The sequence below is a fragment of the Danio aesculapii genome, chromosome 23, assembly GCF_903798145.1.
Source record: "Danio aesculapii chromosome 23, fDanAes4.1, whole genome shotgun sequence".
Classification (NCBI taxonomy): domain Eukaryota; kingdom Metazoa; phylum Chordata; class Actinopteri; order Cypriniformes; family Danionidae; genus Danio; species Danio aesculapii.
In genome coordinates, this window is record NC_079457.1 from 46,822,425 (window position 1) to 46,844,723 (window position 22,299).

Below are 22,299 nucleotides of genomic sequence, written 5' to 3' on the forward strand. Positions count from 1 at the left end.
CGTCACTGGAGTTCATCGGTATATTTCATTTTGTGTTTGTAAACTGATTAAGGACCTCTTTGACGGTGAGTAAATAAGTAATGATACTGTCTATTTACATGACAATGTCTATAGCAGTGTTTCCCAACCCTGTTCCTGAAGGCACACCAACAGTACACATTTTCAACCTCTCCCTAATCAAACACACCTGAATCAACTCATCATTACATCAGAAGAGACTCCAACACCTGAAGTTAATGGATCAGAAAAGGGAGACATCCAAAATATGTACTGTTGGTGTGCCTCCAGGAACAGGGTTGGGAAACACTGCTACTCCTCTGTTTATGTTGCTTTCATGATAGAAACACCCCAGTTTGTGCGTGAGCTTCCACGAACATGTTTTACTGACCAAAAAAAAAACAAAAAAACACGCAAGTCAAATGTACACTTGTAAAAATAGTTTAATGCCTGTGATTCAGGGGGCTAAATGAGTGAACATGGGTGCTGACAGTATTGAAATGCACAATTAATTCATGATGGAGAAGGGGAAAAATCGTTAAAATTCTCATTCGGTCACATTATTAATATCGTGATACTACAGACGTGATTTTAAGTCTGCCTCACATGATTAATCCAGAATTGAGTAATATTAATGATACAAAATAAGTCACACCAAAACAATGACGTACAAACACATCATACACAGTTCTACACATGATCTCATCTATTAGCCAGAGACAAAATACAGTATCATGATTAAAAAAGAAAAGAAAAACTTTCTGTACAGGTTTATCTTAGAGAAATAGGGAAAAAACAGCAGATAAAACTACTAATAATGTACAATTCACAGGTTTATTCAGCTGTCGGGATTACTTCGACTTCCTCCGTTTTGCCTGGGTGGGACTGGCTCCAGTGTTTGATTCTGGAAGACAGCAGGAAAGAAAACATACATTAGCAATTGATAGTAATAATAAATGTTCATTTGTTGTAAACTGTGATATAAAGTGGATCACTAAACACATCCTAGCTTTAAAAAAAAGCAATAAAACAGAGGAACATATTTCTGCCTGATTTGATTTAGGTGACTAGTAGCGATGGGTCGCTCTTGATTGGTTCATTTGGAATGAATCTTTAATGTGACTCGGTAACATTGAGTCATCTCAGAGATTGATTCGTTCATGTGCGAATGCGCACATTGCAAAAAAGGAGATGATTCTGTCAGGTTTGAGTCATTCGTTTATGCAGTCAGAACTGGAAAAGTATTGAGCTAGATCAGTTTAAAAAATAGATACAGTTGAATTATTAGCCCCCGTGTTTATTTTTTCCCCAATTTCTGTTTAACAGAGATTTTTTTTCAACATTTCTAATCATAATAGTTTTAATAACTCATTTCTAATAACTGATTAATTTGATCTTTGCCATGATGACAGTGAATAATATTTATATTTATATAATATATTATATATATTTATAATAATATATATATATATATATATATATATATATACAGCTTAAAGTGACATTTAAAGGCTTAACTAGGTTAATTAGGTTAACTAGGCAGGTTAGGGTAATTAGGCAAGTTATTGTATAACGATGGTTTCTTCTGTAGACTATAGAAAAAATATAGCTTAAAGGGGCTAATAATATTGACCTTAAAATGGTTTAAAAAACTTAAAAACTGCTTTTATTCTAGCCGAAATAAAACAAATAAGACTTTCTCCAGAAGAAACAATATTATCAGACATACTGTGAAAATTTCTTTGCTCTGTTAAATATAATTTGGGAAATATTTAATCTAATAATTCTGACTTCAACTGTGTGTATTTATATATATATATATATATATATATATATATATATATATATATATATATATATATATATATATATATATATATATATATATATATTATACAAAATAAAGAAATGAACAGCACAATTCACATTTAAAAACCGATTAGTAAATTCAAACCATAATTCATAAATACACAAGGAAAGCATAAATACCTAATTATCATACTGATTTAAAGTAAAATGTTTACAGAAATGTGTCATCAAGTTCTTAAGCTGATTTCCGTCACGCATTTATAAATGATGTTCAGTGCATTGATCCTGCATTTGAATTCTATTTTGTAAATGTATTATTTTTAAGACTGATCTGGAGTCCTGAATTGTCGGTCACTGAAATGGCCCACCTCCAATTTGAGTTTGAGACCTCTGTTCAAGATGCTTTTGGCGAATTATATGTTAGAGAATCAATGTGTTTTAATTAAGTTAATGTCTACTCAAACAAACAAAATGACTCGAGGAGGGTGGCTAATGGTCAAGACTCAGAGGTCCGAGTCGATAAAAGGATCTGAACATCCCATCAATAATATCTAGAACTAGTGACCTTTTCCTGTGTTAGAAGAGGCCGAGCCAGGCCGAGCAGCTCTTTTTCTCTGTCCGTTGTCAGACGCTTCCTCCTCGGGCTCCTTGTCTGTTCGTGAGCTTCGTCGACTAGGACCTTTTGCCTTCTCAGTGGAGGCCCTTGTATCCCTGGACAGGGAAGAAGGGCAAAGGAGACGAAAAGAAAATCAACCAGAAGGTTCACAGAGCGCAGTTAGTCTGCAGTCGTACAGTCAATTGTATGCTATATATACACACACTAGTTTTCTGCTGGTTTAAAATTGAGGAAATGAGCACTTTTGGCCCCTGTGCAACTGAGGAATTCATACTTGCTGTTTTTCCTCATCTACCACAGATAACGTCCGTCTTGTAATGACCATGTTTACTAAACGGTCATGCTGCCCTGCGCACGGACCCGTGCAGGGGATCTACAGGTCTGGTATATACATACCTTGGGGCTAAGTTGACGGGCGTCTTTCTTTTCTTTGCCCATCTGTTATAGAAGTGGAAAAACAGCGGTAAACTGCTTTGATGCTGAACAACATTTTTTCCTCCTTCCCCATATTTGAGTACAGATCAGGTTAAAGAATGATTTCATGAATCATTCCATGATTAGTGTCATGAGGTGAGATCATTCAGATTAATAAAATTACTCTGATTGCAACACTGAATCAACAAAGGTATGAAACACAGCCATTTTAAAATTCAGAGAGAGAATCACTTTTAAAATGATGATGAGAAATACAGAGGTCAGACAGTCTTCACACATGATTGTGAGCATGAAGATAGCGTATAGCTTATTAATGCATTTTCCTTACCCTTGCTCTGCTGCAGTGGTAACTCCTTGTCCTGTTAACGAAAAACAAAATAACAATGAAACGAACTCTGTGCTAAAACTGTTCATGAATCACACTATTGTGTATGCTAATTTCATCCCTGGAAGCTGACCCGAGTCACGTGGTACTGAAGGTGTCACGGAATAGAAAACGGTGTACACCTAGCATTGCTTGTCAAAGATCAAGACTCAAGTCTTAAGTATGAAAATAAGTATGTTTTTTCCTGGGAATAATATTTATAAAGGAGCTGCTGACATGGAATTGAACCAGATTTTTGCACAAAAATATATATAAATATATACAAAACAAAAGAAATCTGAAAAATGAGTAATAATGGAATGACCGAAGGAGAAAGCTGAACTACAGAAGAGTATTTAATACTTTATCCAAAAGGCAGCTTTTTTTGGTGACGGCAGCTTAAAGACGTCTCTCATATGGAGAATGAAGTCACCTGCATTTCTCAGGTGTGAGTTTCTCGCAGACTTCAGCAGAATGTAAAAATCTTGATGTTCTGTGTGTCTCGTCTATCAACTCTGAGCTTTATTTTGTATTTTTTCTATTGGATTGGAGTCAGGTGATTGGCTGGGCCATTCTACAGCTTGATTTTCTTTCTCTGAAAGCATCTGAGAGTCTCCTTGGCTGGGCTTTGGATCATTGTCTTGCTGAAATGTCCACCCTGGTTTCATCTTCATCATCTGCTAATGTAGATGTTGGACTGAAGCAGCTGATATTCATTTAGACCAAGGGTCAACAATCTCGGTCCTGGAGGGCCGGTGTCCCTGCAGGGTTTAGCTCCAGCTTGCCTCAACACACCTGCCTGGATGTTTCAAGTACGCCTAGTAAGACCTTGATTAGCTTGTTCAGGTGTGTTTGATTAGGGTTGGAGCTTAAATCTGCAGGACACCGGCCCTCCTGGAACAAGTTTGGTGACCCCTGATTTAGACTGAGGAAGAGCAGAGGGTTGCTGAAGAACTACTGAGAGATTTCAGCTGCTGTCTGGGCTTTCACTGCTTTTCTACACCCTCCTTTCTTCATGTGTTCAATACTTTTACCTGCATCATTTTTTTTTATTACGCATAACTTCATTTGTAAACTAATTAGATTTGTTTTCTATGCATATATGGATTTCTTTGGTTCAACATCTGAGGAAAATTTCAAGTAAACAGCACCTTAAGAAATATGTTTTCTAAGAAAAACAGTGACGTGTTCAATACTTATTTTTCCCCACTGTGAATAAGATTCATTTTGGGTTGCGGACATTTTAAAACATATATACTAACAAAATAAAGCATTTGTGGTTTGTAAAAAACACACCAATGTCCATAGAAGATGACAATGATAATCATTCTACACACAATCTGGCAATAAGAGCTATTTACAACAGATACACACTGTTTGGGTAACCAAGATGTTAACCAGGTCACTATTTTTCTCTTTCATGTACTTTGGGAGAAGCTGATAAATTGATGTGTTGTGAATCCAGCAGCTCCAAGCTCACCACTGCTCTGCATGGGGCTGCACCATGTAACATGATAAAGCAGACGCATCGCCATGGAAATATAAAAGTGATGGACTCTAAATAATGGTCACACTTAAAAAACTGACATAGGAAGGTCTCTTGCTCTCTTTGTAGTGTGGATATGCTTTCTACCATGAGAAGTGAGCATATGAAGAGTTCCCTCCTTTAATGGCGTTAACTAAAGGCATGTTAAAAAAAAACTACCTACTAGAAAGTATGATTTTTGACAAAGAAATACTCTGTCGTATGTCCAAATAGTTTCATGAATTTACATGAGACTCCAACTCTTTTAACACTGTAAATAACAACTAAGAATTAAATCATTAACATAGACATGATTTAAATCCTGAGAACTAATGAAATTGCCTTTATGTAATCAAACAGTTACCTGAGATGCTAGGAGCATCGGCAGTTGCTTCTTTTGTTTCAGTGGTGTCAGGTACACTAGTCTCTGACACTGAAGGTGGCTGCGGTTCACCAGAGAGCTGTGTGGATGCGGAGGAGCCAGAAGTTGTAGTGAGAGATGCTGGAACAGCAGCAGCAGATGCAGCAACTGAAACTGCAGGCAAACTAGAGAGCAGAGAAGAACTGGCAACAACACTAGAGAGTTGAAGTGTTCCAGAGGCAGAGGTTGGGGGTGGCATATTAGACACAGATGTAGAAGTAGGGACTGAAGTTTTAGTGGGTGTAGGTTTAGGAGAAGACACTTTTGGAGGAAGTGCAGTCTGTTGAGATGCTATAAGAGCAGCTGAAACAGTCACTGGAGCAGAAGCCTGGACTGAAGATACGGTTTCAGATGTAACCACAGACGAGACCTGAGTCGTGGCAACCTCCAAAGGTTTTACTAATTGAGCAACAGCAATGCACTCTTTTCGATCACTGTCATTTTTTGAAGGATTGGTCAGTGCAGTGTTTTTGCTTAAAGCACTCTGAACTGGGCTGGTTTTGGCTAGCATTGCTGTTGTTGTTGTAGGCAGTGGACTTCTGCGGGATACAGCCGTAGGCCCTGGGCTAGAGCAAGCAGGTGGAGAGGCTAAGAGCTGCTGAAAGGGTGAGGATACGCCAGAATGAATGGATGATTGCCCAACAGGACTAGGTTTTGAGCCACTAGCATTAGAAACACCATCCTGTTTCAGAACTCCAGGACTTGGCTGTTGAGGTGGAGGTACTACGCTAACAGGGGAAGCCTGACTTGCAGGTACTTGAACTTGAAGCTGCCCAATAAAAGTGCGGTTCTGCTGGGTAGTAGCAATGCTGACAGCAGGGGAGTGTGTCAGCATGGGTGTTGATGCTGGTACAGAAGGTGCTGATGTAGTGGACATAGGGGTGGAAGAAAGTTGGATATTTGCAGAGACTAACGGACCAACCATTGTGACAGGCTGAGACATGACGTTAGTATTTGATGGTACAGATGTAGCTTGGAATTTTGAAAAAACAGTTCCAGTGATGAACTGTGGACTTGATTGGTTTGGATTTGGCTGACGAACATCTGGAGTCCTAATGTTCTTATTGGGAACTGCCAGCACCTTGGAAACAACAGCAGAAGGAACTACTGAAGCAGTGTTGGTAGCAAAGCTAATGGGATTGGAGGTTACAAAGACTGTGATCTGGTTTTGTGGAGTTTGCGCTGATGAGATGGGCCTTTGCAAGACTGTTTGAGTTGCATTTGAGATGGGTATGAGATTGTGATTCGAACTTACTGAAGGGTTGGAAATTGAAGTAAGGCTTAACAGCACAGCTTGGTTTGAACTGACGCTTGATACAGCACTAACAGATGGCAAGTTTGCAGTGCTGCCAGGGATAAGATTTGGACTTGACACTGCAGCAGATTTAGGATTCTGCTCCACTTCACTTGTGGGCAAAGATGTACCAATATTTGAGCTCTGAGAGACAACAGAATTAGATTGGTTCTCCCGAGCTACTGGAACATGGGTACTCTCTTTCTGCAAAGGGTCTACACCTACCGGAGGAGTATTTTGTGATTTCATTTGCAAAGATGGTGTTCCTGCATTGTCCAATAACTGATTCAGAGATGTTGGAGCATCTCGAAAAGCTGGTGATACAGCAGAGCCAAGGTCATGTTGTGGCATTGTCCGAGAATGTTTATCATCAGCACGCTGTTCTACCAAATTGCTAGGCTCTTGCCGTTTGGGTTCCTGAGGTGGCACCCGAGGACTTGCCATTTTAGGAGCAGGGTGCTCTTTTAACTGAGCTGCCTGATGCTGCTCTGGTTGTGTAGCAAGTACATGGCCATCTTTAACTGTATCAGTGCTACCAGGTAGGGTTTGCAGAGAACTTAAACTCTGCTGTGACTCTCCAGCACCTGCTGGTGGCAAAGATGCAGAAGTAGTTGGGACCACTGAAGTGGGGCTAACCATCATGTTCGGTGGACTAACCATCATTGGCTGTTGATGTGGTGATGTCAATAAAGCTTTGGCACCCTTCTGTCTTCCTGGGCTTGGAGTGGCAGCTTTTCTGTTTGAGGCAGGGCTAGATCGTCGACTGTTACTGGGACTAGCCCTTTTAGCTTGTCCAACCCCAGTCTGTTTGTCTTGTTTTCCTCCAGAGTTTCCTAGGCCACCTCCTGCTGGGTAAGACTGTGGGCCATTATTATTGCCACTGGAATTATTATTGACAGGAAGAGTTGCTAGGCTTGGTGGGGCCTGGCCAATTGCTTTAAGAGTTGTTGGGTTAAGACCTTGCTGATCAAAGCCTCGGTTAAGGTTTGGCTGCCGTGGTGGCAGAGGAATGTTAATTTTTGGAGGGAAAAGACCAGCAATGGAGGCATTCAGTCTCTCAGGGGACAGATTTATTTCAGAAGGTTCAGTGCTAGGTGGACGGTTGGTTGGAGTTAAAGGGTGGTGATATGGTCGGGGACTGGCTCGGTTTGGAGTTTTAGGGCGGGAACTTTGGGAGGTTGGGGGAGCACTGGGAAAGTGAATATTATGAGAACCAGGCATTGCAGCCACTTGCTGGGGCTGCTGTTGCGGACTAGCTCCTGTCTGGTGGGGCACTGATAATGGCACAGATTTCATTAAGTGAGTATTAGGACCTTGGTTGGAAATAATTGTCTGATTTCCATTTCCTGATTGTTGACCAATTTCAGGGGGTCCACGGTCCTGTAAGCTATGGTTTCCAGAAATGTCCTCCGGTGGTGTTGGTTGTCCAACCTCTGTAAGTGGTGTCCTTCTTGCTGGTCCAGCTATAGGAGTATTCACCATGATTGGCATGCCTCTGGCTTTATCAGGTGAGGGTGGGACACCTCCATGCCCTTGAAGATCAATCATTACAGGAATGCTGCCTTGCTGTGATACAGGCATTCTCTGAGCTGGATCATTAGGATTCACTAGACCCTTTGTCATGTGCCCACCTTGCTGTAGTGGCATTCGATTCTTTGCGTCTTGCTGCATTTTAAGCATCAACATCATCTGTTGTTGCTGGTGCTGATGTTGTTGCTGTTGGGCTTGTTGTTGCTGCTGTACCTGTTGTTGTTGCTGCTGTTGTGGCTGTGACTGTAGTTGCTGTTGGAGATGTTGTGGTGGCTGCTGTTGCTGCATTTGCATTGACTGTTGTGAATGAATCTGGGTCTGGACATGATGGGGCCCTTGTGATGTTCCAGCTTGAGCTTGAGGACCCTGCATACTCTGCATTTGCATCTGTTGCTGTTGCATTTGCTGTTGCTGGATCTGTTGATGCTGCTGTTGCATCTGTTGCTGTTGCATTTGCTGCTGCTGTTGTAACTGTTGCTGCTGCATTTGCTGCATCTGTTGCTGCTGTTGTGGGGGCATAAACTGCATGGGCATTTGCTGTAATACCCTTTGATCTCCAGGCTGACCAGGCAGACCTAATAAAAATAAAATGTAAAAAAAAAAGAAAAGAGCAAAATATATGTCAAGACAATACTATGTTTCACATAACATTATGTATTTCATCAATCCATCATGAAACTAGAGACATTTAAGAATTTACCTGGTCGGTTAGAAAATTCTGACAGTTTGGAGTCAATGCCAGTCCCTTGATCAGTACCTATTCCTTGCATCTCTGATTCCTCCATTCCATGAGGCAGTGAATCCAGACCACTAAGACATTGATAAACAAATGTTGTAGTTACATACAACAGTTCAACAAAATTGTTTACTCTGTTTAAGTGTAAAAAATAAGTCAAAGAATAAAAATAACTTACCACAGACTATCAGACTGTCCTTCACCTATTTTTGGTTTTTTCTTACGAGGAGGTTTCTTCTTTTTGGGCTTGGCCTGGTTAGCAGCAGCCCCACCAGCTCCTTGTTTCCCACCAGGACCAAACTGGCTGGCAGAAATATCACTTTGGAGAAGGTTTACTAACAAGGGACTAGTCAATGTCACATCTTTGTTTACAGCAAATCCACCTGCTTGCCCACATGGGACTCCTATTGGCATCTGACCAGGAAATTGAGGATTAAAGGGCATGCCATGACCAGGAAACTGGCCATTGCCGACCTGCAAATGTTGAGAGCCTCCCATCATTGCCTGCTGTTGCTGCTGATTCTGCAGGTCTTGAACCATCTGCTGGCCCATATCACCACTTCCACTACCATCTCCAAGCTGATGCTGATGTTGCTGACTAGCCTGTTGCTGCTGCAGCATCACCTGCTGTTGTTTTTGCTGAAGCTGTTGTTGTACTAAATGGTGATTTCCTGGAAGGCGCATTTGAGGCCCATGCATGCCCAGTACTTGGTTGGGATTGCCATTTATTGGAATTTGTTGAGACTGTTGTTGCACCATTTGTTGATGGGGTTGCTGAAGCTGTTGTTGTTGCTGTATTTGTGCCTGTTGCGGCTGTTGGTGTTGCAGTTGTAGTTGCTGCTGTTGTAATTGTTGTTGCTGAAGTTGCTGTTGCTGTAATTGCTGCTGCTGTTGCAAGTGAACCAGTTGCTGCTGCTGCTGCTGTTGTTGTTGTTGTTGTTGTTGTTGTTGCTGCTGATGCTGTTGCGGAGTCATCTGTTGCTGACCCATCTGGGATTGGAACTCTGATAAATTACCTTGAATGTTGGGTGAAGGACCTCTTATCATCTGGCCTGGTATTACTCCAGGCTGAGCTTTTGAGCCAAATGCTTGCTTGTTACTCTGCATCTGACTAGCTACAATGTGTTCCATCATTGCATTTTGCTGCTGTTGTTGCTGCTGCTGTTGTTGTTGTTGTTGTTGCTGTTGCAGCAATAAGGCCTGATGTCCTGGTCCTGCACTGATTTGGTTTTGGTTCTGCATGATCCCTTGACCCTGTGGTGGCATCATTTGCTTGGGCGGGGTCATTCCTCTTTGACCAGTATTCACTGGTCTAGACAGGATAGTCTGTCCCCCTGCTTGGCTTTGTGCCATCTGGCTTTGGGAGGAAACTACCGTCTGTGTTTGATGCTGAGTCTGTGGTACACCCATCATTTGAGTCTGAAGACCTTGCTGAGGTTGTCCCAAGGTACCACCTGAGGTGGTGCCTGGGGTTTGGGCTGGCATGCCAGTGTGGTGAGCCATTCCAGTGCCTTGAAGGGGATTTGATTGCATGTGGTTTGGTGCTGAGGCTGAAGACTGGACTCCTATAAAAAGATTATAAGAGGTGTGGACAATTAAAAAAGTAATAAATCCAAATAACTAAAGATGCAAAACCTAATTAAAACAATACACTCTATAAGGGCATATCTTACCAGTGTTTGCCATGCTTTGATTATTTTGTAGTTGGGGTGTACTACCCGCTCCAGTGGTAGTAACCTGACCTTGTGCAAAGTTCTGATTAACAGAAGCATTTGGGAACCCCATTGGCATTCGCTTAGGCATACCTACAAAATAGATATATTCAAATAAAGGCCACTTAATTAATAACATCACTTTTACATTAAACAGCTGATAACATACCTCCCATACCGCCTTGAGCAAGTTGCGCATGCTGTGGAATGCCCATAAAGCCAGCCTGCATGTTTCCTTGCTGACCCATCACGGCTCTTCCTGGAGATCCAACACCCTGTCTAAACCCCTGTGGGGTTGTGGGACGAGAACCAAGCTGCCCCTGTCCCATCATTGGAGGAGTTCCAGGAGAGCCTTGTTGGAAAGGAGATGAAGAGGAACCAGGAGACTTGACTGCGAGATTCCCTTGAGGAGCAGAAGAGGGAGGCAGAGGAGGCGGCGCTCTTGACACAACTACACCTGGTGCTCCCTGAGGGCCTTTGGGCTGAGGGGTTGCAAACTGGTTTGGTCCTGTCTGCTGCTGCTGTTGTTGCTGCAACTGATGTGGTGGCATTGCATTGAAAACCTGTCCAGCCTGCTGGCTTCCAAATGGGTATGGTGGTGGTGGATGATTGGGCGTCTGGACAGACACCAACGAGGGTGGACGCTGCCCCATTTGTGGCTGTGGTGGAGCTTTTCTCCAGCCTGGTCCCATAGGGCCCTGGACAGGTGGTGGTTGAAGAGCACCAGAGGGCAACTGGTTCCAGCCAGGAGGTACAGGCATCTGGTTAGAGGGGTTGAAAGGCCCACGTGCACCACCTAATTGAGCCAGCTGGACCTGCTGCTGTTGGTGCTGCTGCTGTTGTTGTTGTTGTTGCTGTTGCTGCTGCTGAAGTTGCTGTAGCACTGCTGGATTCAACTGCCGGTTTGCCTGCATGGCTTGCATGTGATGTCCCTGCGGGCCTAAGTTGCCGAGTGGACCATGTCCCATTTGAGGATGCTGGAGCTGTTGTTGCTGTTGCTGCTGTAAGGCCAGTCCTGACAGCATGGGATCCATTGTGTCTGGAAAGAAATGTAAATTAAAATGTAAAAACATTCCCAATATGAAATGAGAACTACATCTCTGATAATCATGTTAAAAAGACCCTTATTTTTGACTAATTGGACGTCCTGACAAATGAGGAGAAAATTTACTTACAATAAATCAACTGTTGCTATAAATCAATGGGTTTGAACTTTGACAATTATGTACTTTGACAGAAGTAAAAAAAGAAGAAAAACTTAAATGAATCAAAAAGAACATTTTTAATTTGAAAATAAATTAAATAAGAAACAAATCTAACTTTACAGCTGTTTTTTCACATTTCTGTGTGGGGATTGTTTTCTCAGATGAGGACAAACTGACAAAACATTGCTGCAACTCTGATACAAGTTTGATTTATGGAGAAAATTAAAAAGCACTGCAGTGTTTTGGTGTTCTTTATTTGTCTGATATAATTAGTCTCCACCGAAATGTTAATAATCTATACAAAGTATGAAGCTGACCGGTCAGTTCTTGTCATGTGACTTGCGCTGTGCTCGTGGCATTCTGAAAAGTTGAGTCGTTTTCAACTAGGAGTGCCTGGAAGGTGCGAGCGCCATTAGAAATAACAAACTTGCACACGGAAAAGATGCAATATGTGAACGGCCCCTAAGGCCGCCGTCATTTGTGATCTCCAGCAGTTGATCTTTCTGCACAGACACACTGCGTTGATCTGATTTGTTGACAAATGGGTTGTGGATCCATTCCTTGGCAGTTCGTGGGTCCTTCACTGGGCCTTTTCCCCTTCGCAAAGAAACTTTCCAAAGACGTCTGTTTCTTACTCATTTTGCTAGCTTGTGGGTTAAATTTTGGTGCTCAAGTGACCGAGCTATAGCCAAGAGAATACTGTAATTTTGCAAAATAAAAGATTGTTCAGACTTAGATAATAAATAAAACAGAAATAATTAATGATTTCTTGTGCAGCCTGGTACCAATTGATCTAGGGACTTGTACCGTTCCGCAGCCCAGGGGCTGGGGACCACTGGTGTACTGCAAAAATGGTTTGACAGAAACAGAAACTTGACAGGTCTGTTGCACAAGTGGCATGACTGATTGCTCTCACTCTAATATTCATCTATTGAATGCAGTGAATTATAACAAAAATTTATGTTGATCAGCTTTTATCTTTTTGACTACATTTTAGTCTAATATTTTTACTTAAAAAGTATTGTGCTGATCCTTCACTACATGAGCGGTTCAGAGTGTGCTTGTTCAGACTCATCATTACTCATGTGAAGGACCAGTCATGTTTCTGTTTAAGCTACAAACATTTTTACTTTTATTTTCGTTGATAAAATTAACACTGGCTACAAGTTCCATGTATACAGAAACTACTGCATTTGGTCTTTGGAAGGCAGGATAAGACATAAACAAGGGTAATTTATTTAAATCAACAAATGGCTTTTGAATGTTTATATCGTTACCTGTCTGTGAAGGTGGTCTTGGTGCTCTTGGCTGCATCTGTCCAGCACTATTCGGTACCATACCCTGTCCTGGCATACTAGCCCCAGGAGGCATCATGGACACCGCAGGGTTATTCATTCGCATTCCAACTGAAAAACAAGCATCTCTTCACAATGCATTCGGACTAATAACATTTTCAAGACATTCTAAGCAGCTAACTGGCTTGTTCAGGTGTTTCATTGAGTAAATGCCCAAATACAGTGACAAGTAATTTATTTCTATTCTTAGTTAACCTTTAAAGGTCAACTCTGGTAAATAAAGCATGAGTGTGTAATTACCTTGGCCCTGCGGCATGGGGAAACCAGCATCCATTCTCATCTGAGCAGGCGCACCAAGCGGTCCATTTACCCGGACTTCTTGACTCTGGCCTTGTCCAACTGCAACATTAATAGCTCCTTCACCTGTACAAACCCAATACACCAGTCAAACATTGACATGCTCAGATGCTCTAATCAATCGGCATCAGTCAATAGTCACACTTCATTCCTCAACTGGTACTCACTAACCTGGCAGATCTCGAGAACCGATCACAACAGGTGCGTCACATAATATTTCTGTGTCTGTTTTATCTACTGTCCATGGCATGTTTACACTGACTAAGAGACGCGTTTAAGAGACTCTTATTCTCTAATTTAAGGAGAAATCACCACTTGAAGGGATGAAAATTCTAAAGTCAAAAAATTTGATCCCGCTCCAATATTCATTTTAAACCCTGAAGATGAAATTAGATGACAAAAGCTCAAAATTATCTAGTATTATCTACAGTTAAAGCTGATGGGAGCTTATGGTCTCTTAACTGATGCTCAACACACACTAATTTGTTAAAATTTCAAAAAAGTACTCCAGGGTGTGTTGAACCTTGTATGCACCAGTGATTAATGGGACAGGCCCTTACACACACTCACACGTACCCTCGATCTGCACGGACAGGATGCCCAGATCCCGCAGCTGCTGCTGGTTGTTTTGCGCCAGGAGCCGCAGTCGCTCGGCCGCCTCCCTGGGGATGTTGAATGTGACACGGACACTGTTCCATGGCTCCACGCGCTCAGGCTCCAGCTTCTTCTTACCTTCAGCAGCAATATCAGCCAGTAAGATTTTAGCTTAGCAACTTTAAAAAGCAACAATACAAGGTAAAACTGCAACTGTCAAGCTACTTCAGAAAAACAAACAGTCAAATATTAAACATAGGTGTTCTACAAGTCAAATTTAAAGGGACAGTTCACCCACAAATAAAACTTCAGTCTTCATTTACTCATCTTCCACCTGTTTTAAACCTGGTTGAGTGTCTTTATTCTGTTGAACACAAGTGAAGATAATCTGAATAATGTTGGAAAAAAACAGCCATTGACTTCATAGTATTTTTTAGTTCCTACTCTGAATTTCAACGGCTGTTTTTTTCCTTCAGAATAACTTGTTTCTGAAATTCCTGAAAGTTTATAAGCACTTAAGTGTGAGTGAATGATCAGGAAATGTTCAGTTTTGGGTGAACTATCCCTTTAAGACTTTTAAAGACCATTACAAATTCAATTTAAGTTGATATATTATGATTTGTAGCTGTGATACCGCTGATTATATTTACTAGTGAAAGAATAAAAAATATTAGGTATGCACAATATATCGGCGGCCATATCGTTATCGGCCGATAAATGCTATTTTTAATGTTATTATTATTGGTCCGATGTCAAAATTAGGCCGATATCTTTATACTAGTAGAGTACGTAATTGTACAGAACTGCCTGCCTCGCGCATGCGTGGGTCGAACTTATATATATATATATATATATATATATATATATATATATATATATATATATATATATATATATATATATATATATATATATATACATATACATACACATATATATATATACACACATATACACACATATATATACATATATATATATATATATATATATACACATACATATATATACACACACACACACACATATATATGTATATTTATTGTTTCTTATGACCTAGAAACAATATTTAACTAATTCATTTAATATATGATAATTAATTATTATTTAATTATATAATTATATATATTTAATTAATTTATGAATTGTATGAGGTTTCAGAGCCTGCGTAAACACAATATCAACCTTAACATTGTTAAAATAAACATCTACATCTAATGAAAGCAGGAGTGTCCAAACTTGAAAACAAGATTATTTTTCTTACCCCACTGGCAGATAATTTAGCTTGTTTTAAGGACAAATTTACTTATTATTTCTGAAAACCAAACAATATTTTCCTTTGTCTAGAAAATGCGTCTTGATTTGAGAATTTTAAGTGTAATCACAGAGTGGTCTGACCTAGCAATAGCATATCTGGCATCCCGTTTAAGATGGCGTCAAGCTTCTCTTGAAAGTCCTCATCATGCAGGTTCCCTTTGAAGGCCACATAGATAGTGGAGTCTGTGGTGGAGTTTTCATCTCCATCCTCCAGCCCAGAGTCGTGATCGGAGAGAAGAGCTTCTGGAGGAGACGGAGAGCCCAGAAGAAGCTGCTGATGCGCCATCGCCTTCACCAATACAGCCTCTGGAGACTCTGACACTGATCACACACAAACAACATCCTTTAACACCAATCCGAGCTGTGCAATAAGACCTGTAGAGCTGCACGATACTGGAAAAATATGCAATATTGTTGTTGAGTATTGTGATTAGGCATGAGCTGGTATAAGACTCAGCTGGTATGATAACCTTGGATAAAAATTGTACAGTATTGTTGACTACTGCTCTAAAATATGCTCTTTTTAAATGTCTGGGTAAAAACAACAACTTTTTTTTCTCCATTGAACACATTATATTTTATTTATAGAAACATTTATAATATTTTGGAGCAGTAAACATGTCAGGCTACATAATTAAAGTACATCACTGATTTCTGCTGTCTTCATAAGTTTCAAAAACACTGATTTCTTAACAGCTTGAAGGTGCAGTATGTAAGTTTGACACCCAGTGGTTGAACTAGGTATTGCACTCCAGGATCAAAACAAACACAAGCACAGGTTGCCAGATTGAGGACAGGAGCGAGTGATTAAAACCGTGTTTCTAAATAAAAGCAACAGCACCTGATAGAAGGAATATGCTCCATATTAAAAGGAGTTTTTGTCCTGACCAACACCTCGAATTGATATATTAGAAACGGCTTCAATTTCTCACAGGTGAACAACAGAAAGCAATGATGACCTCAGGTACACCTCATGTGCTTTATTCAGTGTTAAATGCTAACAATGTGAGTCTGAATGCCATTTTACATGACATTTATTACCATATACTGACAGCAGCAGCAGATAGTTCACCTCAGATCTGGAAAATAAAATAAACCGTCTGAATTTGAACTTCAGAACTAAACACGTGATTCAGCATGTACATTTAATAATGTTAAAGAGGGTTAATATGTATTAAATAGATTATTAACTTTAACATTTTGTGAGTGAGTGCATATTCTGTGCTTCTGAATGGCTGTATTTACATTTCTGCCATGTTTTGTCTGGTGCAAACAGCCAAATGCGTATCTCGTCACAAAGCATGTTGTTTGGAGTCTGCTACTGTCCAACGGAGGTCGCATTTTGACACTTTACACTTTAAGCGCCTTTCTGACTGAATGAATGAAATATGCGGTTTTCCACCAAGGCAACCCGGGGTGCAGAAATATAATTGGCTAATCTTGGCTAGCATGTTTCTTAAATATCTGCAAACATATTATTACATTTTTATGCTTTAGAAGAGTCAAAAACTGACATACAGCACCTTTAAGGCTTTTCTGGGAGATTTTTATTTTCTTTGGATATAATAATAATATACAGCCACTGCTCTGTTCAGCTATACAGAATGCTGGATGTTGGTGTACAAGCGATTTGTTTTCAGATGTTTGCTGAATCGTGTGGTGACCAGTAGCTTCTGATGTGAAGGCTCCTTTTCTGCTGTAGATACTGGTGCCCTAAACAACTAAATAAAATAATAATAATAAATAATAATAAAGTCGTTTTTTTTTTTTACATATACTGTAGTGCTGGGCAAAGATTAATCATGATTAATTGCATCCAAAATAAATGTCATGTTTTGACATAATATATGTGTGTGTGTATATACATACATACATACATACATACATACATCCGTACATATGCATACACATTTATAAAAAAACTATTATAAAAATTTGGTACATAAATATTTAAATTTACCATTTGAATCATATGGATATTTATTTTCTATCTAATAAACATTCTCTCATATATATGCATGCGTGTATATACATAATATATATACACAGTACACACTATGGCTGAACAAAATATCGTTTGAGCATCGATATGCGATATTGTTTATTAAAGATTCAAATAAAAAATGACATTATCAAATATTATCGTATACAATTATTTATACAATGATGACCAAGTTATTTTACATTTGACTGTTCAATTTTCGTATTTGAATACTGTTAGGCCAGATAAACATAACGTGCTGTTTATTTAACCTTTATTTGTCCTCATATTTAAATATACTTAATTTATTAGATTTTAGGCAGATTTAAGGCATTGAAAAAGACTTGATCACCCCAGTCGATCTAAATGAATGAATTCTTTCTGAATAGAGCTATTCAAGTCATCTGGTGAAATTATATTCATATCGCAAAATATAATCGCAGAAAAATTAAATATCGCAATATCAGATTTTCCAATATCACACATTATGTTAAAACAAACTTCTTTTTTGGATACGATTAATCGCAATAAATATTTCCCAGCACTACTCACGATATTTTATTTCCCTAGAAAAATGACATTTTTAATAGATACACTGTGAAAATACTGGGTTCCACACAGTTCCTTCACGTCATCCCAACACAAATCATTTAAGTTAACTTAATTGTTTTTACAAATTTAAGTTGATTGAACATTAATAAATTTTTATGTTGATACAGCTCATTATAAATAAGCAGTTAGTAGTAATAACTTTCTTGAGTGTGTGTTTTTAAATAATTTATTTATTGACATTAAAATAAACCGGTATAATATATTTTTCTGATGTATTTAATTCTAATTCAGACTACCAAACCGCATCATGGTGCAAACAGTTAGTGCGTCTCAATCAGCACCTTTGTTCAGCACTCAGTGCACTGATCAGAGAATCAAAGTGGCTCAATCACAAAATTCTTAAAGTGCACTGAAATGTTTGCGCCCTGAAAAGTTGATACACACTATGTACGCACCCTTAACGGAAGTTCGGATGCACAAAATATGAATCACATGACCCAAATCATCAAACTTAATGACCAACAAGATTAGTGCTGCGTCCCAATTCACCTACTATAAGCAGAAGCTTGTGAAGAAAAAGTACATACATTTAAGTGTGTAACTAGAGTGTGCAAGCTTAGGGACATACTACTTCCTCATTAACAAACTGTTATGTTGCTTAGTTACTTCCCCTGTCAATCATCTCGACACATCCATATTTAATATCCTACCATATTCAGCAGCATGTTAATCTGCCATTCACGAGTCTTTAATGCAGAGAAATCTCAGGTCTAGGTCCAAGTCAAACATGACTTTATAAATGCGACACGGAAAACATGACAATCATTAGAAACAACTTTACCAAAGTTTCTCTACTTGATGATTGGTCTCGCACGGCCGCCATGTTTGTAGTTTGTTTACATTTTTACCCATGTTTGTAGTTCTAATCGAATTCACATACAACTCGCAATGCACCGTGGCAACAATATTAACGATTAGAGTACAGACAGTTCTACACTTCCAATTTCTGACGGAAATAGTAAACCATCCAGAAACCTTTGGCGTACTCATTTCAACATACTATAGGACAAACTAATACTATTTTTGAATGGAATTGAATATCTTTGACTATTTAGGATGGATAGTACGCGAACGCAGCAGTTTTTCTAAAAAAATAAAATAAATTTTTAAATGTAAAAATCAGTAATTTATTTACTTTTAACATAAAGCTGGATAGGTTAGAACAAATCTAGCTATTATTTCTAATTGTGTAATGACTGAAATGTTGCTCGTTATGAAATCATAATGTACTAGGGTTGGGCGATGTCGACCAATTTGGCATCGTACAATGTCTAATGAGAAACATCGCGATGGACAATGTCATCATCGTCGTAGGCGGTGGTGATTTAATTATTTATGAATAATTAATTCATAACAAATTAATTATTAGTAGCCTATAGTTTCAACTGCCTGACACGCATGGTCTTTGTTTTATCCATAACCAAATCATAAATAAATAAATAAAGATAAGTGACACACAAATGACCACCTGTCAATCACTTTTCCTGCGGGACTCTGGCATGAATAGGCAGAGTGATCTGTGTTGTTATAATGTCGTCTACAAATTTTGTTGGCAAAAAAAGGTGCCCAACCAACAGTATCTGAGGTTTTCACTAAAATTACTAAGTACAAGCGTGAAAGAGAAAGATTGACGCAGTGTACTGACCCGCTGACTGCCTGGACTCGCTGTCTCGAGCGCATGACAGTATGTGTGTGTGGTCATGTGAGCAGGCTGCTGCAAGGGGGCGGGGCAGAGGATTGCGATGCCAGCTCAGCATCGTGACGTCTATCGGCGATGGCATCATCTATCGACCCAACCCTATATACTATTATCAATTACAATAATTTTGCGATATATTGTGCAGCTCTAGTTTTATGTTTATCATGACTTTGTAGTTTCAAATGGCGATTGTAATCACACAGCTCTAATGAATATTCTACTTTTTTTCTTAAGAGCTGAAATTGTGGCACACTAAGCCAAAATAAATTGAAAAGTGACACTAAAAACCTTGAAGAAACCAAGGATGATCGTTTCCAGAAAAACGTGAAGCTGCACAATAGTTTTCAACACTGGCAATAATCAAAAATGTTTACTAGATTTTCTAAACGACTATGAAAATTCAGAGTTTGAATCGCAGAATTAAGTTAAAACAATATCATTTCAATAGTCAAAATGTTTCTTTTTTTGATTGTATCACTTATTTTTATTAATATTTTTGTCTCTGAGCAGAAGAGACAAGAAATATAAATAATATAAATATACAAGAAATATATTGCACTATATATTGCACTAACCCCAATGGTCTGAATCATTATCATGTTACAACACTTACATTCAAATGTTATCTTCAAGATAAATAATATTGTTTTACAAAAATGCTCATCACTTATAAATGACACTTATTTTGAAGAGTCAAAGCACACAAGTTGTATTCGGAAAATTACTGAGCGTGGTCATTTCTATGACATCATTTCCTTTGGTTTCAACACACTTGTTAGATTTGTTGAACAGAGATTTTCAAGTATGTTAAAAAACTAAAACAACATTAATAATAAAATGATTATTATGCTTCACTCTTTATTTTCCTTCATAATAGGAATATTTTCTTCATTATACGACAGTAGATTCGGTTGATGTATATTAACTGCACGATTGAAGTGAATAAAAGGCCGTCATATCACTGAGCCCTCAACAGAAAACTCTTAAACAATATCATTAAGCATTTAATAATGCGCAATAACACAAAACACCGTCTCATGTCATTAATTAATGTTGAATACATCATTAATACGCAGTCTTGTAATTGTAAAAAGCACTATGGTGGCACTGTGACATGTTACCAAATGGGGATACTTTGACATTTACCATGGTATTTGCAAGGTCCTTTAAAATATTGATTGATACCATGTTTTTGTAAGTGTTTTTGATCAATTAAGATGTCAACACAACACAAATAAACCCTTAAAACAATGTCACTTAATGCCAATAAACTCTTGCAATAATTATAATGAGATGTCAAATATTGTATTGACATACAAGAATTGAGAGATTCACTGCAAACTGAACACAATACAACTGATAAAACTCTGGTTAATACCTAAAGATATTATCATGTTGTGCAGGAAATTATTCGTTATAGTAACTGATGAGGTTCAAATGGGTTTATTTCTCTAGCATTAGCATTAGCATGACCAAAACAAAGACAAACCACGTCAGTGCAGCTTACGACAAACAACGTAACATTACGATGACTGTAAAACTTATAAATCACACATTCATTAATAAAAATAATATTCTAATTAACAACTTAATTATAATCATGAGTGGACTTCACTCAGGCTAATGCGTTAGCCACACAAACAAGTAAGCCTCATTGGTCAATAGCACGCTAAAATCAAGCGCTTTTCTTCATGCACTAAACGCATTTACACCTTAATCTCACACTAATGTTTCTGTAAGGTAATGAGATGATAAAATCTCACCGTTGTCAGTCCATCGGGAGTGGTTTTACTGCAGTAAACAGGCTTATGCTAACAGACGCTAACCGCGCGCTCTCGAGGTGCTGTGCGCGTACGTGTAGCGTGTGCGCGCGCGATCGTTCACAAGACCGCGCGTTCGCGTCCGCTCTACCGTCGAAGTCAAGTACACAAGATTGTTTTTTTTCCCTGGATTTAGTTTCACCACAGTCCCTAAACTAATGTAAATGCAGGAAATAGGATTTAAATTAAAAACATGTTCCTCCATTTTGTGTCCTTCCACTTCTTAAACCAAAGTTACACGCTGTATTGCCATTTAACCAATATATGATAATATCTTGATACTTTACCTATAGATTCTGATTTCTACAGTGCAAAGAACTTTTTGTTGACACTTAAAATTTATTAATTTTCCTTTGGCTGAGTCTATTTGTTTATCAGGGGTTGCCACAGTCGCAACCCAGTATTGGAAAACACCCATAACACATTCACTCACACTCATACACTATGGCCAATTTAGTAAACTCAATTCACCTATAGCGCATGTCTTTAGACTGTGGGGGAAACCGGAACACCCAGAGGAAACCCACACCAACACGGGGAGAACATGCAAACTCCACACAGGAATGCCAGCTGGCCCAGCCGGGACTCAACCAGCCACCTTCTTGCTGTGAGGTGACAGTGCTAACCACTGAGCCACCATGCCATCCTTGGGGCTTCTCCACACTATAACTCTCTCGGATGTGAGAAAGACAGTGAAGGTGGACTCATCAGAGAACAGTACATGTTTCACATTGTCCACAGCTCAAGATTTTGGCTGCTGGCTCCATTGAACCGGCGTTTGGCACAAGTTAGCAAAACTTTGGCTTTGATTATTGACTCTGTGGAGCTCCTGACGAACAGTGGAAACAGGAAAGTTGAGGTGCATATTTGATTCTGCAGTGAGTTGATCAGCTGTGGTTTTGTCTTTTGGATGCAGTGCGGGTTAGGTCTTAGACCGCTTCCTCTTACGTCCAGTTACTCCCTTTGGATGTGGTTCGTCC

The 22,299-nt window shown here is 39.2% G+C and overlaps 1 protein-coding gene across 2 annotated transcripts; it reads right to left on the reverse strand.

The window, feature by feature from the left end:
- Positions 1 to 422: 422 nt before the first annotated feature.
- On the reverse strand, positions 423 to 21,369 carry ncoa6 (nuclear receptor coactivator 6). 2 transcript variants are annotated; one of them, XM_056450084.1, is made up of 14 exons: positions 21,263 to 21,369; positions 15,289 to 15,528; positions 13,873 to 14,028; positions 13,240 to 13,362; positions 12,922 to 13,050; positions 10,609 to 11,478; positions 10,401 to 10,532; positions 8,906 to 10,292; positions 8,692 to 8,801; positions 5,111 to 8,566; positions 3,186 to 3,216; positions 2,819 to 2,860; positions 2,372 to 2,517; positions 423 to 901 (listed from the first exon to the last, which is right to left on the reverse strand). In XM_056450084.1, exons 2-14 carry the CDS (start codon positions 15,491 to 15,493, stop codon positions 849 to 851), a joined length of 6,840 nt encoding a protein of 2,279 aa, XP_056306059.1. In that variant the 5' UTR covers positions 15,494 to 15,528; positions 21,263 to 21,369; the 3' UTR covers positions 423 to 848. The 2 variants fall into 2 exon arrangements, with proteins under 2 accessions (XP_056306059.1, XP_056306060.1); XM_056450085.1 differs by lacking the exon at positions 2,819 to 2,860.
- Between the last annotated feature and the right edge of the window lie 930 nt (positions 21,370 to 22,299).

Bases quoted from the DNA above. Each gene is read 5' to 3' on its own strand.
- ncoa6 (XM_056450084.1), bottom strand. From the start codon at position 15,493: ATGGCGCATCAGCAGCTTCTTCTGGGCTCTCCGTCTCCTCCAGAAGCT. The intron at 10,293-10,400 runs GTAAGATATGCC...ATCTTTTTATAG, and splicing joins TCAAAGCATGGCAAACACTG to GAGTCCAGTCTTCAGCCTCA. The intron at 8,802-8,905 runs GTAAGTTATTTT...TCAATGTCTTAG, and splicing joins GGACAGTCTGATAGTCTGTG to TGGTCTGGATTCACTGCCTC.